Source organism: Saccopteryx leptura, chromosome 2, assembly GCF_036850995.1.
Source record: "Saccopteryx leptura isolate mSacLep1 chromosome 2, mSacLep1_pri_phased_curated, whole genome shotgun sequence".
Taxonomy (NCBI): domain Eukaryota; kingdom Metazoa; phylum Chordata; class Mammalia; order Chiroptera; family Emballonuridae; genus Saccopteryx; species Saccopteryx leptura.
In genome coordinates this window covers 3,485,374-3,500,402 of record NC_089504.1, presented here as the reverse complement: position 1 = coordinate 3,500,402, position 15,029 = coordinate 3,485,374, and the positions used below count along the sequence as shown (strand labels likewise).

At 63.6% G+C, this 15,029-nt stretch overlaps 1 protein-coding gene across 4 annotated transcripts in view; it reads left to right on the top strand.

Moving 5' to 3' along the window:
• ADAMTS13 (ADAM metallopeptidase with thrombospondin type 1 motif 13) overlaps positions 1–15,029 on the top strand; it is a 32,902-nt gene that overhangs the window by 10,440 nt on the left and 7,433 nt on the right. For 3 of the 4 annotated variants that reach the window (XM_066366763.1, XM_066366765.1, XM_066366762.1), the window contains 17 exons: positions 314–454; positions 1,913–2,075; positions 2,820–2,924; positions 4,501–4,652; positions 4,751–4,814; positions 5,191–5,317; positions 5,706–5,854; positions 6,234–6,354; positions 7,026–7,106; positions 8,788–8,969; positions 9,986–10,121; positions 10,202–10,331; positions 10,931–11,113; positions 12,038–12,185; positions 12,800–12,920; positions 14,574–14,703; positions 14,813–14,992. In XM_066366763.1, coding sequence (XP_066222860.1) covers positions 314–454; positions 1,913–2,075; positions 2,820–2,924; positions 4,501–4,652; positions 4,751–4,814; positions 5,191–5,317; positions 5,706–5,854; positions 6,234–6,354; positions 7,026–7,106; positions 8,788–8,969; positions 9,986–10,121; positions 10,202–10,331; positions 10,931–11,113; positions 12,038–12,185; positions 12,800–12,920; positions 14,574–14,703; positions 14,813–14,992 — 2,313 coding nt within the window. The remainder of the gene's footprint in view (positions 1–313; positions 455–1,912; positions 2,076–2,819; positions 2,925–4,500; positions 4,653–4,750; positions 4,815–5,190; positions 5,318–5,705; positions 5,855–6,233; positions 6,355–7,025; positions 7,107–8,787; positions 8,970–9,985; positions 10,122–10,201; positions 10,332–10,930; positions 11,114–12,037; positions 12,186–12,799; positions 12,921–14,573; positions 14,704–14,812; positions 14,993–15,029) is intronic. The other variant, XM_066366764.1, reaches the window with a different exon arrangement.

The window sequence follows — 15,029 nt, the reverse complement described above, 5'->3', positions numbered from 1 at the left end:
GAGAAAGTGATCTTAGGCCCCCGAGGAGGGGGTACCCCCAGGGACCTGGAACCCCACGCTCCCCAGACTTATAACACCATAGATTAGTTTGCCCTGCACATTTCTAAAGCCTTTTTATATTTATCAACCAAAAAAAAAAAAAAAAAAAAAAAAAAAAAGCCAAGAGCCACTTTGCCTGCCCAGCTTGGGCGGGAAACTGAGGCAGGGTGGCCGCGGGTTAGCTGGTGGTGAGACGAGGGGATGAGCCGGTGGGCAGGAGGGACCTGGGACCCGGTCCAGCGAGGCTGTGCTCAGCGCCGCCGCTTCCGCGCAGCTTGGGCCTGGAGCACGATGGGGCACTGGGCAGCGCTTGCGGACCCAGCGGCCACGTGATGGGGACCGACCGCACCGCGCCCGCCCCAGGGGGCCTCGCGTGGTCCACCTGCAGCCGCCGGCAGCTGCTGCACCTGCTCAGGTAACCGCATCCCTCCGTCCTCCGCGGCCTCCTGCATCTGCTCTTCCATCCCCCCCCCCCATCCGTCCGCCCACTCTTCCCTTGGCGCCCAGCGTTCCCATCCCTCTGACCCACCTCCCGTCCCCTCCCCTCCCTGCGTCCCACCACCACCGGCCCCTCCCCTCCCTGCGTCCCACCTCCACCGGCCCCTCCCCTCCCTGCGTCTCACCACCTCCCGTCCCCTCCCTGCGTCCCACCTCCACCGGCCCCTCCCCTCCCTGCGTCCCACCACCTCCCGTCCCCTCCCCTCCCTGCGTCCCACCTCCACCGGCCCCTCCCCTCCCTGCGTCTCACCACCTCCCGTCCCCTCCCCTCCCTGCGTCCCAACTCCACCGGCCCCTCCCCTCCCTGCGTCCCACCTCCACCGGCCCCACCCCTCCCTGCGTCCCACCACCTCCCGTCCCCTCCCCTCCCTGCGTCCCACCTCCACCGGCCCCTCCCCTCCCTGCGTCCCACCCCCACCGGCCCCTCCCCTCCCTGCGTCCCACCTCCACCGGCCCCTCCCCTCCCTGCGTCCCACCACCTCCCGTCCCCTCCCCTCCCTGCGTCCCACCTCCACCGGCCCCTCCCCTCCCTGCGTCCCACCACCTCCCGTCCCCTCCCCTCCCTGCGTCCCACCACCTCCCGTCCCCTCCCCTCCCTGCGTCCCACCTCCACCGGCCCCTCCCCTCCCTGCGTCCCACCTCCACCGGCCCCTCCCCTCCCTGCGTCCCACCTCCACCGGCCCCTCCCCTCCCTGCGTCCCACCTCCCGTCCCCTCCCCTCCCTGCATCCCACCTCCCGTCCCCTCCCCTCCCTGCGTCCCACCTCCACCGGCCCCTCCCCTCCCTGCGTCCCACCTCCACCGGCCCCTCCCCTCCCTGCGTCCCACCACCACCGGCCCCTCCCCTCCCTGCGTCCCACCTCCACCGGCCCCTCCCCTCCCTGCGTCCCACCTCCACCGGCCCCTCCCCTCCCTGCGTCCCACCTCCACCGGCCCCTCCCCTCCCTGCGTCCCACCTCCACCGGCCCCTCCCCTCCCTACGTCCCACCTCCACCGGCCCCTCCCCTCCCTGCGTCCCACCTCCACCGGCCCCTCCCCTCCCTGCGTCCCACCTCCACCGGCCCCTCCCCTCCCTGCGTCCCACCTCCACCGGCCCCTCCCCTCCCTGCGTCCCACCCCCACCGGCCCCTCCCCTCCCTGCGTCCCACCTCCACCGGCCCCTCCCCTCCCTGCGTCCCACCTCCACCGGCCCCTCCCCTCCCTGCGTCCCACCTCCACCGGCCCCACCCCCTCGGGGCCCCTCCATCGCCTTCCCTCTTCTCGGACACCACCGGGTGGGCGGCACGGGCTGAGAACTCCCCCCACCACCCGAGTCCACCCTTCCATCCCGCCCCATCCCGAGCCCACCGGGGACTTGAGCCGGGGCCCTGTCACAGCGCAGGGCGGGCGCGCTGCCTGTGGGACCCGCCCGGGCCGCAGACCCGGCCCGCGGGGCGCCCCCACGAGGCACAACCCGGTCTGTACTATGGCGCGGACGAGCAGTGCCGCGTGGCCTTCGGCCCCACCGCCGTTGCGTGCACCTTCACCAGGGAGAACCTCGTGAGTCCGGGCATCTCGCTGTGCCTCCTGGGAAGACCCTCTGTCCACACCCAACAGCCCCCTCCGCCCAGCTCGGGCCCCACTGTGCACCGTGGGCACCCCTGGCCCAGGCTGTCTGTAGGCTCTTAAAATTCTTGTTTTTTGGTCAGGACTCAACATTTTTGGTTCGACTGGGCCCCACCAATTAGGTAGAGCCAGGGCCCCTGAGCCCCTGCCGGTACCAAGGGCTTCCAACCCAGTGGCAGCCGGAGGGCTTTCTGGAGATGACCTCCGGACTGAATCCTAGGCAGGAGAGGCTGGTGGGGGGGACAGGGCTCCTCCTAGGGCTGCACAGGGTGGTCATGGGCCCCCCGGGGTACTTGTGCCTCAGAGGGCCCCTTCCAACATACGAAATATTAAGGAATACATTAGTGTTTTAATAAAACATATAAACTTTTATGTGTCTTATTGTAAATACGGGTTATTAATATTATGAACTGAAACATTTTCTTCAATCGAAGAGTTAATTTTTTTCTTCTGATGATGGAAGACATGGAACGTTTTCATGGGCCCCCTAAAGGGATTCGGGCCCCTGACCCCCTTCCTGATGGACAGGTCAGCCGCACTCATCCTCTCTGGCCCCTGGCCCACACAGCAGTGTGGCTGTGTCGTTGTGCCCTGCAGCCTGGGAGGGGCGGTGAAGGCCAGACCCGGACCCGACAGGCGCTGCTGGCCCCAGTGCCCGTCCCTTGTCTCTCCTCGTAGGATGTGTGCCGGGCGCTGTCCTGCCACACTGACCCCCTGGACCACGGCAGCTGCAGCCGCCTCCTCGTCCCTCTCCTGGACGGGACGGAGTGTGGCCTGGACAAGGTCTGAACAGGGGGTGGAGGCGCGTGTGAGCGTGTGTGCATGTGTGAATGTGCGTGTGAGCGTGCGTGCATGTGTGAGTGTGCGTGTGAGCGTGCGTGCACGTGTGAATGTGCGTGTGAGCGTGCGTGCACGTGTGGAATGTGCGTGTGAGCGTGCGTGCACGTGTGGAATGTGCGTGTGTGTGTGTGTGTGAATGTGCGTGTGAGCGTGTGTGTGTGTGTGTGAATGTGCACGCATGCTTGTGCGGGGCACCTGCAGCCTGGCAGGAGCACACAGTGAGCCAGGGCAGAGGGCCCTGTAGCTGTCCTTGGTCACTTGGTCAGGAGCGGTGGGTGGCAGGATGCCTCGCATACACGGTGGCTGTGACCTCTGGGGTGGGGTGCCCTGTGGGTGTCAGGTACCCTGAGTGTGGGGTGCTCATGAGTGTGCAGTACCCATAAGTGTGGGTGCCTTGAAGGGTAGCCTGTGGGTGGGTACCTTACCCGGTGCCCGTGGGTGTGGGGTGCCCGTGGGTACAGGAGATTTGGGTAGCCTGTAGCTGGGATGCCTTACACGGTGCCCGTGGGTGTGGGGTGCCCGTGGGTACAGGAGATTCGGGTAGCCTGTAGCTGGGATGCCTTACACGGTGCCCGTGGGTGTGGGGTGCCCGTGGGTACAGGAGATTCGGGTAGCCTGTAGCTGGGATGCCTTACACGGTGCCCGTGGGTGTGGGGTGCCCGTGGGTACAGGAGATTCGGGTAGCCTGTAGCTGGGATGCCTTACACGGTGCCCGTGGGTGTGGGGTGCCCGTGGGTACAGGAGATTCGGGTAGCCTGTAGCTGGGATGCCTTACACGGTGCCCGTGGGTGTGGGGTGCCCGTGGGTACAGGAGATTCGGGTAGCCTGTAGCTGGGATGCCTTACACGGTGCCCGTGGGTGTGGGGTGCCCGTGGGTACAGGAGATTCGGGTAGCCTGTAGCTGGGATGCCTTACACGGTGCCCGTGGGTGTGGGGTGCCCGTGGGTACAGGAGATTCGGGTAGCCTGTAGCTGGGATGCCTTACACGGTGCCCGTGGGTGTGGGGTGCCCGTGGGTACAGGAGATTCGGGTAGCCTGTAGCTGGGATGCCTTACACGGTGCCCGTGGGTGTGGGGTGCCCGTGGGTACAGGAGATTCGGGTAGCCTGTAGCTGGGATGCCTTACACGGTGCCCGTGGGTGTGGGGTGCCCGTGGGTACAGGAGATTTGGGTAGCCTGTAGCTGGGATGCCTTACACGGTGCCCGTGGGTGTGGGGTGCCCGTGGGTACAGGAGATTCGGGTAGCCTGTAGCTGGGATGCCTTACACGGTGCCCGTGGGTGTGGGGTGCCCGTGGGTACAGGAGATTCGGGTAGCCTGTAGCTGGGATGCCTTACATGGTGCCCGTGGGTGTGGGGTGCCCGTGGGTACAGGAGATTTGGGTAGCCTGTAGCTGGGATGCCTTACACGGTGCCCGTGGGTGTGGGGTGCCCGTGGGTACAGGAGATTTGGGTAGCCTGTAGCTGGGATGCCTTACATGGTGCCCATGGGTGCAGGAGATTGGCTGTCACTCTCTTGCAGTGGTGCTCCAAGGGTCACTGCCGCTTGCTGGCGGAGCTAACCTCCTTGGGAGTGGTGCACGGGCACTGGTCAGCGTGGGGTCTCTCCAGTGCTTGCTCCCGCTCCTGCGGAGGAGGCGTGGTCACCAGGAGGCGGCAATGCAACAACCCCAGGTATGGTGGGGACGTAGCGGGAGGGTGGTGGCTCCACTTTCCCTGGCTGGGGGTCTGTGAGTCACCTCTCACCCCTTGTGTCTCCTGGGGATTTTCAGACCTGCCTTTGGGGGGCGCGCGTGCGTAGGCGCTGACCTCCAGGCCGAGATGTGCAACACGCAGGTAGGCCTGCTTCCTGGGCAGGGTGGCAGGCGCCCTAGTCTCTGCCAGGAGAGTGCCCGTCCCCCCCCATCCCAGCACTGGGTGTAAAAGCAGTGCTCCCCATCTTTCCTGTGTGCTGCTGGGTGGTGGTCCCTGCCCTGGGTCCTCACACACTCTCCTGGAATGCCCGCCCCAGCAGAGAAAGACGCTGTCGCCCCCACTTTACAGAGCAGGGAACTGGGGTGCACCCGGGAGCCAGGCTCGAGCCCGCTTCATAGCCCTCGCGCTGCAGAGTTCTCTGCTGTCTCCCTGTGGCATGGGACCCCCACCCCAGGCCCCCTGCTCGAGTCCCCACCCCAGGTCTCTTCTGTGCCTGTCCCCCGCCTTCTCTGGCCAGGCCTGCGAGAAGACCCAGCTGGAGTTCATGTCCGAGCAGTGTGCGGAGACCGACGGGCAGCCCCTGCTCCTCTCCCCGGGCAACGTCTCCCTCTACCGCTGGGGCCCGGCCGTGCCATACAGTCAAGGTGGGGCCTGGGGCTGCAAGGGGGAGCCGGGGGCGGGCCAGCCCACCTTCACGCCCATGCTGCTGACAGCGGGGCTCCAGCTGGGCAGGGTCTCGTCCTGGCAAGGCCCCTGCAGCTGGGGATCTCCGAGTCCTGGTTTTCCCGCCTGCACAACGGAGACTAGAGTGGGTCTCCCTGCTTGGGCTGCAGGAAGGCCTCAGTAGCCCGTATTACGTCTTGGCTGCGTTTACAGCCTCAGGAGGAAGACAGAGCCCCTGCCCGAATGCGGCGCGGAACCTGGGTGGTGCCAGCAGGGGCCCGGCCCACCTGGATCGTGCCCGGCAGGGTCAGCGCCCTCCCTACTCCCTGCTGCCCCTGCACTGCGGTTCCCTTCCTCCTGCCTTCCCAGGGGACGCTCTGTGCAGACACATGTGCCGGGCCATTGGTGAGAGCTTCATCGTGAGGCGTGGGGACAGTTTCCTGGATGGGACCCGGTGTGTGCCAAGTGGCCCTCAGGAGGACGGGGCCCTGAGCCTGTGTGTGTCGGGCAGCTGCAGGGTAGGCGTGTGTGGGCAGAGGGTGCCTTTCCATCCCCGGTGGCCCTGAGGCCTGTCCCAAAAGACCCAAGATGTAAAGGGGCCTCCTGGGGGTGGTGGTGAGTGTGGGCATTGGCCCCACGAAGCTGCCACCGTCTGCACGGGGTGACGCTGGGACACGGGTGACCTTGGGCTCAGCTGGGCGTGAAGAGCCGTGCTGTGACCTCGGGCAGGTGGGCAGGTCCTTTACGTTTGCTTCTTGCATGGACATCGGATGCTCTGAACGTGGGCCCAGAGCATCTGTCATGTGAATCTGAGAGCCTCCGAGCTGTGGGCATCAGTGGGCCAGCCCCGCCCATGGCACGAGTCCCGGTCCCACCTGTCACTCCCCGATTTCACAGACCTTCGGCTGTGACGGCAGGATGGACTCCCAGCAGGTGCCAGACGCGTGCCGGGTGTGTGGAGGGGACAACAGCACGTGCAGCCCTCAGAACGGCTCGTTCACGGCCGGAAGGGCCAGAGGTAGGGGCCGGCCCCCCAGCCCCCAAGGAGCCCCGGCTGCCCAGGCTGGGCATGGGGTGGGGCGTACACACGCTGGCTCAGCCCTGGAGCCTCCCAGAGGGCCTCAGCCTCCACCCCCCACGCTGCCAGCCTCCCCACGTGGCTCAGGTTTCGGTGGTGGAGCCACACCGGGACTGTGGTGCATCTGACGGCTGCTCACTGTCACTGCAATGGGGACAACAGTGCAGGCAGTGGGCAGTCTGTTGTGGGCCGGCCCCTCCTCTCCGGCTCAAGGCATCCCATCACGGGGGATGACGTACCTGGAAAACCCTTGACCCCGATCTCTTTATGAAAGAGGCCAGGTCGTTTGCAAAGTCAGGGTTTAGAGGATTAGTGGCGGATTTGGGTCCCGCCTCCCTCTGGCAGCCCCAGGCTGAGCCCAGAGAACTTTGGGTCCCTCCCCCAGAGAACGTTGGGTCCCTCCCCCTCACCAGGGCGGCGTCCTCACAGGTGGCCCTCCAGCCTGGCCTTGATTGCCCCCTGTGACAGGGGACTCACTGCTTCCTGAGGCAGCCCCATCACAGTGTAAGCTTTCTGTTTTGAAGCCTCCCCCTTTTTGTGTGCCACCGCCATCGGCTCCCCTGACTGTGATGCGGGCGACTTGGGCCGCCCAACCTCCTGCTTCCTCCTAGAGTACGTCACCTTCCTGACGCTGCCTCCCAACCTGACCAGCGTGTACGTTGCCAACCGCAGGCCTCTCTTCACACACCTGGGTGAGCAGGCCCGAGGACGCCCACCGGAGTTAGCCAGACCTCGAAGGTTGAGGGCGCAGTCCCCATGATGCCCTCGCTTCCAAGTCCGGGGGTTCTCCGGGCCCCCGTCAGCTTGGACAGCCCGCTAGGAGGACTCCCGGAACTCAGAACTGGTCATACTCACGGTGGGTTACGGCCGATAGCGGGAATGAATCGGGTCAAAACCGGCCGAGGAGGAAGACGCCCAGGGCAGAGCCTGGAGGGTGCGGTGTCCGGTATCGAAGTGTGACATTGTACGTGGAGTACTGGCAACCCAGGGGCTGCCAACCCAAGCTCAGTGTCCAGTTTCTCTCGGGGCTTCGTTAGGTGGCCACGGTTGGTTGATTGACTGCTTGATCGATGGCTTGCATGGATGATCTCCGTCTCCAGCTTGCCTGATGCCATGTGACCCAGAACCCCCCTAGATCACATCACGTGTTTGGTCTTTCTGGTGTGGCCAGACCTCACCTTGGACAGAGGCACTCCTGTTGGCTGATGGAGGTTCCTTCCCGGAAGCCAAGGACAAAGGCGGATGGATGTGTCCTGGGCAAGACCAACTTCCTTTTTCTTTCTTTTTTTTTTTTTTTTGTATTTTTCTGAAGTGAGAAGCAGGAAGGCAGACAGACAGACTCCCGCATGGGCTTGACCGGGATCCACCGGCATGTCCACCAGGGGGCGATGCTCTGCCCATCTGGGGCGATGCTCTGTTGCAACCAGAGCCATTCTAGCACCTGAGGTGGAGGGCATAGAGCTATCCTTAGCACCCAGGCCAACTTTGCTCCAGTGGAGCCTCGGCTGCGGGAAAGGAAGAGAGAGACAGAGAGGAAGGAGAGGGGGAGGGGTGGAGAAGCAGATGGGTGCTTCTCCTGTGTGCCCTGGCCGGGAATCGAACCCGGGACTAACACACACCGGGCCAACGCTCTACCACTGAGCCAACCGGCCAGGGCAAGGCCAACTTCTTTACTGCTCAGTGCCCCGTGGGGCCTTGCTTCCAGAGGACGCCCACACCTGACCTTTGAGTTCAGAGTTGGGGGTGCCTGCCTGGTGTCCCTGAGCCCCTGAACCTGCCTGCAGAGCTGGTGGGAGGGTCCTTGGACAGGGAAGCAGGTCTGTGGTGCTCACTGGCTTCTGGGTAGAGGCACAGAGTCACTGCTGTGAGGGAGCCTTCTGTGGTCAGCCCCCTGTGTGCATCGTGTGTGTGGGGGGTGCCTGCAGAGACCACCCAGCCAGGACACCAGGAGGACCTGCTTCTGGGAGATGGGGACCTGGAGGGGAGGACAGTCACAGATGCAGCCCTAGAAGTGACATCCCTCAGCCCGTTCCTCAAAGTTTAAGGTTTAAACCAAGACCTCCTCTGTGAGAGGGCGTGGTGCCCACCTCCCACGGTGATGGGCCTCGCTCCCCCCCACAGCAGTGAGGATCCGAGGGGGTGGTGCCCACCTCCCACGGTGACGGGCCTCGCTCCCCCCCACAGCAGTGAGGATCCGAGGGGGTGGTGCCCACCTCCCACGGTGATGGGCCTCGCTCCCCCCCACAGCAGTGAGGATCCGAGGGGGTGGTGCCCACCTCCCACGGTGATGGGCCTCGCTCCCCCTCACAGGAGTGAGGATCCGAGGGGGTGGTGCCCACCTCCCACGGTGATGGGCCTCGCTCCCCCCCACAGCAGTGAGGATCCGAGGGCGCTACATTGTGGCTGGGAATGCCAGCATCTCTCTCAGCACCACCTACCCCTCCCTCCTGGAGGACGGCCGCGTCGAGTACAAAGTGACCCTCACCGAGGACCGGCTGCCCCACCTGGAGGAGCTCCGCATCCCGGGACCCACTCGGGACGACATGGAGGTCCAGGTGACCAGGAGGGCCTCCCTCTGGGGCTCCCTTGTTCATCTGTTCACTCACTCACTCACTCATTGACTCAGCGGTCATTGAGGGGGGGAGCCCACGGAGTCCCTGGAGCCACGGGCGTGGTGAGAGGAGAGCCCTGTGCGGGGGTCAGAGGGCTTCCCCAGGAAGGAGGCCGTGGGCCTGCGGTCTGAGACGAGTCCCTGCTCCGGCCAGCTGGGCAGGAGGGGTCTTGGGGAACACTGGAGCCCAGGAGGGCAATCAGGAAGGATGGAGGAGGGGAGCCCCAGGCAGACCTTGCGGAGCCCTGCCTCCGGACCCCCTTCCTGACCTGCCCGCCTAGAGCCCCCCACACCCTTCCGGATTGCCACCCTGCACCTGCCAGGCACTTTAAGATTCCTGTCACCGGCCCTGGCCGGTTGGCTCGGCGGTGGAGCGTCGGCCTGGCGTGCGGGGGACCCGGATTTGATTCCCGGCCAGGGCACATAGGAGAGGCGCCCATTTGCTTCTCCACCCCCCCCTCCTTCCTCTCTGTCTCTCTCTTCCCCTCCCGCAGCTGGGGCTCCATTGGAGCAAAGATGGCCCGGGTGCTGGGGATGGCTCCTTGGCCTCTGCCCCAGGCGCTGGAGTGGCTCTGGTCGCAGCAGAGCGACGCCCCGGAGGGGCAGAGCATTGCCCCCTGGTGGGTGTGCCGGGTGGATCCCGGTCCGGCGCATGCGGGAGTCTGTCTGACTGTCTCTCCCTGTTTCCAGCTTCAGAAAAATACAAAAAAAAAAAAAAAAAAAAAGATTCCTGTCACCGCCCCACGCCCCACCAGGTGCTCCTGGAGGCTGGGGCAGTGTCCCCTTCGCTGTGCTGTCCCCAGACCCTGGCGTGCGGTCACCATCACCGATTGCTTCCTGAGCAAAAGACTAGAGGGATGGAGGAGTGAACTGTGAAGGCTCCCGGGGAAGGGGACGGTGACAGCGACCCTCAGGGAGCCCCCTGGACGAGGCCCTGGGCCCGCCGTTTGTGTCATTCAGGTTTACAGACGCTACGGTGACGAGTTCGGCAATGTCACCCGCCCAGACATCACGTTCACTTACTTCCAGCCCAAGCTGCAGCAGGTCTGGGTGTGGGCTGCCGTGCGGGGGTCCTGCTCGGTGAGCTGTGGGGCAGGTGAGGCCCAGGGTGGGGCCTGCCCGAAGCCTGGCGTGTCCCCTGCGTGGAGGTGGCCTAGCCTCCCTCTTCCTTCCCAGGGCTGCGATGGGTGACCTACGGCTGTCTGGACCAGGCCAGGAACCAGTGGGCGGAGGCTGCCCGGTGTGGAGGGAGCCAGCGGCCCGTGCCATGGCCAGAATCCTGCACCCCCGGGCCGTGCCCCCCGTAGTGAGTGCCGCCTGCGGCTCCCGGCGGGGTCTGCGGTGGCTGTGGGCTCTCCCCCGGACTGCGGAGCCCTGGGCTGGGCAGGCGGTCTCTTGTGGGTGCTCCCACTCAGCCCTGGAGGCTGCCCCGTGAGGCGGGTTCTGTCAGTGCCCCTGTTTTGCAGGCGAGGACACTGAGACTCAGCAGACACAGGTGACAGTCACCCACACCTGATGTCCCTAGTCTGTGGGCAGCACATGCTCTCTCTGAGCTTAGGCGGTCCCTGCAACATGGAGATGACCACCCTGCTGGGGGTGGGGGGCTGGGTGGAGACTCAGGGAGGTGACAGTGGAAAGCACCTGGCTGTCCCTGTCCCTGTCCCTGGGCAGGTGTGGTTCATAGAAGCATATCATTAGGGACAGGGCTGGTGTGTGCAGGGCTGGGGGACCGGAGGGCTGGGCCGGGTGTTCCCTGTGCTGTGTCCAGGTGCCTGCAGGGACACGGGGCCCAGCCCAGACAGGGAGGTGACTCCATTGGACAGATCTGCCTGCCTCCCACCCTGTCTCCCTGAGCCAGCCGGGGACCTGCCCGGGGGCCCGATGCTCTGTCCCTGTCTTCCCCAGCTGGGCAGCTGGAGACTTCGGCCCGTGCAGCGCGTCCTGCGGGGGAGGCCTGCGGGAGCGGCTGGTGCGCTGCGTGGAGGCCCAGGGCCACCGCCTGAGGACACTGCCCCCGGCCCGGTGCCGAGCGCTGGCACAGAAGCCAGCCGTGGTGGAACCCTGCAGTTCCCAGCCCTGCCCCCCCAGGTGAGCACAACTCGGGGGGGGGATTCTCCCTGCCCAGGCCTGTCCCTGCACTGAGCCCCGCATCTTCTGAGTGACCCCTTATCCCAAGGCCTCCCGCCGGGCCCCACCAGTCCGGGTGGCAGGCAGTGGGGGCCCAGAGTTAGGAGTGCCAGCTTTAGAATTACCTACCTATCCAGAAAACCCTGCACCGGCCACTTCTGTCTCTGAACCTTCCAAGTCCCTGCTCTGGGAAGCAATAAATATCACTTTGTCATTACTGTCATCACTTCCCTGGGGCCTCTCGCCCCCTTGCTGTCCAAGCTGACAGAGGCTTATCCTTCTGATTTGTGGCTCACTGGCTGGGTGACCAGGGCAGGTCCCCTCCCTCTCTGGGGCCCTAGGTCTGCTGCCCGTCCAGAGGGGAGTGGGCTGCCCGAGGTCGCTGGTGGTCCACACTTGGCTGGGGGCTCCTCTTCCCTCTCTCATGTCCACGCGAACGTAGCCATCCCCGTTCTTCCCTCCGGGGGCTGGTCTGCCTCAGAACCCCTCTCCGCACGGCGTCCCAGCAGCCACGGCCCCTCAGGGCGGGCACACACACTAGCCGATTTCCTCTGCCCGACCCGGCTGACCTGACCGCATCTGACGCCGGCTTCTGTGCACCTGCTGGGTTGTGGGGAGCCATGTGCTTCCCCGGCGGGGTTCCCTCTGGAAAGCAGGGGGCTCGGGCCTGTCACTGCAGCCTGGGTGCCAAGTGTGGTGCCCATGGCTGTTGGTCCGGCTCTTCAGGGAGACGCCCTGAGCTTGTTTCTTTGTGGGACGACCCCCCTGTGGGTTGTTGGATACAGGGTGTGTGTAGGGGGAGCAGGTTCACCCCATGCCAGGGCCCAGGCTGCGCTGACAGCCTGAGGGTAGAGGCAGGGCCTGATGGCTGTCCTGTGCCCTCAGGTGGGAGGACCTGGCCCAGAATGTGACTTGTGCGCAGGGGGCAGATGGCCTGGGGGCGCCAGTGACTGCTGGGCCCTGCTCCACAGACAGGAAGCCAGCTGCCATCGAGCCCTGTACGGAGGTGGCATGTCCTCCGGGCTGGGGCCATGTGAGTGGCGGGCAGGGCGGTGGCGGGGCCCCTGGGTCCTCATCTGGCCGAAAGGATGGGGAACCCCGGTTACTGTTGGCCTCCTGGCCAGTGTGAGACTCTCCTCCCGCAGGGCTGCCATCTGCCGGACCCCTGGTCCGAGGATGAACTCAGATACAGAGCTCAGGGCCTCCTGGAAGCCCTTCCTGCTGGCCGGCTGGGCCAGGAGGACCCAGACCCTGTTAGAATGCTGCCCATTCCCAGCTGTGCAGAGAAGTGTTCCAGGGGCTCGAGGCTGGGTGTGGTTGCTTGCAGGCAAAGGTGCTGGCCCACCCTCTCCCCTCGGGGCTACGGGGACTGCAGGCCAAGCGTGCCTGCAGGTCCGGCCCCTGAGCCCCAGCTCTCAGCCCCGCCCCATGGTGACCGCTCATGCAGAGGCCCAGGTGGGGTGTGTGGTGAGGGCATCTGTGGAGGACGGGAAGCAAGTCTTCCCGGAGAGGAGCAGCAGGGAGGGGCACCTTCTCAGGTGCTGGTGACCACTTCTCTCTCCTGAAGAGATTGGGACCTTCTGGGGGAGCAGGGTGCGTCTGGAGGTGGGATGCCCAGGCCCACCAGTTGCTGCTTGCTCCCTGCAGCTGGACCCCCGGCCTCCGGGAGAGGAGGCTGCATCCCCCTCGGGCAGTGCCAGGCCGGGGACTCAGGCCACACACGTGTGGACTCCCCTGGCGGGGCCGTGCTCTGTCTCCTGTGGTAGAGGTGAGCACCCCCCCCCCCCAAAGACCAGCCCCCACGGGCTCACTCTGATCTGTCTACATTTTGCTCAGTTCTAAAAACCGTTTGAGATGGCTTACAGAAAACCCAGACCACACAAAAAAATGATGTAGTTAATACGAGGAGCTGGGGCAAAGTGCAGGCAGCCGTGTAATGTGTTCAAGGATTGGCGGGAAGATAGCAGAAGGCCATAAACCTCGGCAGGGCTGGCCCCCAAGGGCATATTTCTTAAGGTCTAGAAAGGCTGAGAGGGATGGGCCCCAAAGTTAACTCTGAGTTCCTGGTGACCAAGCCAGAGACAAAATGATCTTAAGAGACACAGTGTTTTTTAAAACCCTAACCACCTGGGCCTGATCGGTGGTAGCGCAGTGGATAGCGTGTCAACCTGGGACACAGAGGTCCCAGGTTCAAAACCCCAAGGTTGCCAGCTTGAGTGTGGGATCATCGACATGACCCCATGGTCGCTGGCTTGTGCCCAAAGGTCGCTGGCTCAGCTGGAGACCCCAGGTCAAGGCACATATGAGAAGCAATCAATGAACAACTAACGTGATGCAACTATGACTTGATGTTTCTTTTCATTTTTTCTCTCTCGTTAGAAAAAATAAAGGAAAACAAAAACCCAACCGTTTGGTCAGTAAAACTTCAGCATATTTGGACTCAAGACCAGAGATTTCTTTTGAGGATACTACTAATAACGTTTGTGGAAAAAGCAGTGAGAGGTGCTCATATAGTAATTCTCACCACACCTCTCAGTACAGAATAACGCTGCCACTTGGTCAGCACCTACTGTGTGCCAGATAAGAAGTGTATTGCCCCTTCAAAAATCTTTATACAGGCCTGACCTGTGGTGGCGCAGTGGATAAAGCGTCTACCTGGAATGCTGAGGTCGCCGGTTCGAAACCCTGGCTTGCCTGGTCAAGGCACATATGGGAGTTGATGCTTCCAGCTCCTCCCCCCCTTCTCTCTTTCTGTCTCGCTTTCCTCTCTCTCCCTCTCTGTCTCTCTCTCCTCTCTAAAAATGAATAAATAAAATAAAATAAATGATATACTTATAAAAAAAAATATACAGCCTGACCAGCCGGTGGCACAGTGGATAGAGTGTCAGACTGGGATGCAGAGGACCTAGGTTTGGACCCCGAGGTCGCCAGCTTGAGCGCGGGCTCATCTGGTTTGAGCAAAAATTCCACCAGCTTGAGCCCAAGGTCACTGGCTCCAGCAAGGGGTTACTCGGTCTGCTGAAGGCCCGCGGTCAAGGCACATATGAGAAAGCAATCAATGAACAACTAAGGTGTTGCAACGCGCAGTGAAAAACTAATGATTGATGCTTCTCATCTCTCCGTTCCTGTCTGTCTGTCCCTGTCTATCCCTCTCTCTGACTCACTCTGTCTCAGTAAAAAATAAATAAATAAATAAAATAAAAATTAAAAAAAATCTTTATACATATCCCTGCAAACTAGGCATCAGTATATGAAAACCCCCGAGGCTCAGAGAGGTTAGGTCATTTGTCCAAGGTCACACAGCCAGTAAATGGCAGAGCCGAGACTCAAACCCTCTGCTTAGAGCTCTTCAGAGAGCTGGGCAGCTGTGTCCTGGCTGAGCTCCCCTTCTGACCATGGGGTTCCTGCTGCTTTCCTGCAGGCCAGATGGAGCTGCGTTTCGAGTGCGTGGACTCTACCCTCGGGACACCTGTCCAGGAAGAGCTGTGTGGCCTGGCAGGCAAGCCAGGGAGCCGGCAGGAGGTCTGCCAGGCTGCCCTGTGCCCGGCTTGGTGAGTGGAGCAGGACTGTGCAGGGGCAGCAGCCTGGGTCCCTGAGGGAGGAAGATGTCTGACCCTGGGGTGCGGCCTCCTACAGAGCACTGGCCTTTCCTCCCTGCAGGTGGGAGACCCGGGCCTTGGCGCCGTGCCCAGTGACCTGCGGAGGCGGGCAGGTGCCGCTGGCTGTGCGCTGTGTGAGGTTGGACCACGGACGCTCCATTCCTCTGCCTCACTCCAAGTGCTGGCCCGTGCCGCGGCCCAGCCCCCTGGAGGACTGTAGCCCAGAGCCCTGCCCCGCCAGGTGGGCCCCTTCCCAAGCAGGCGAGTGGTCCTACCGG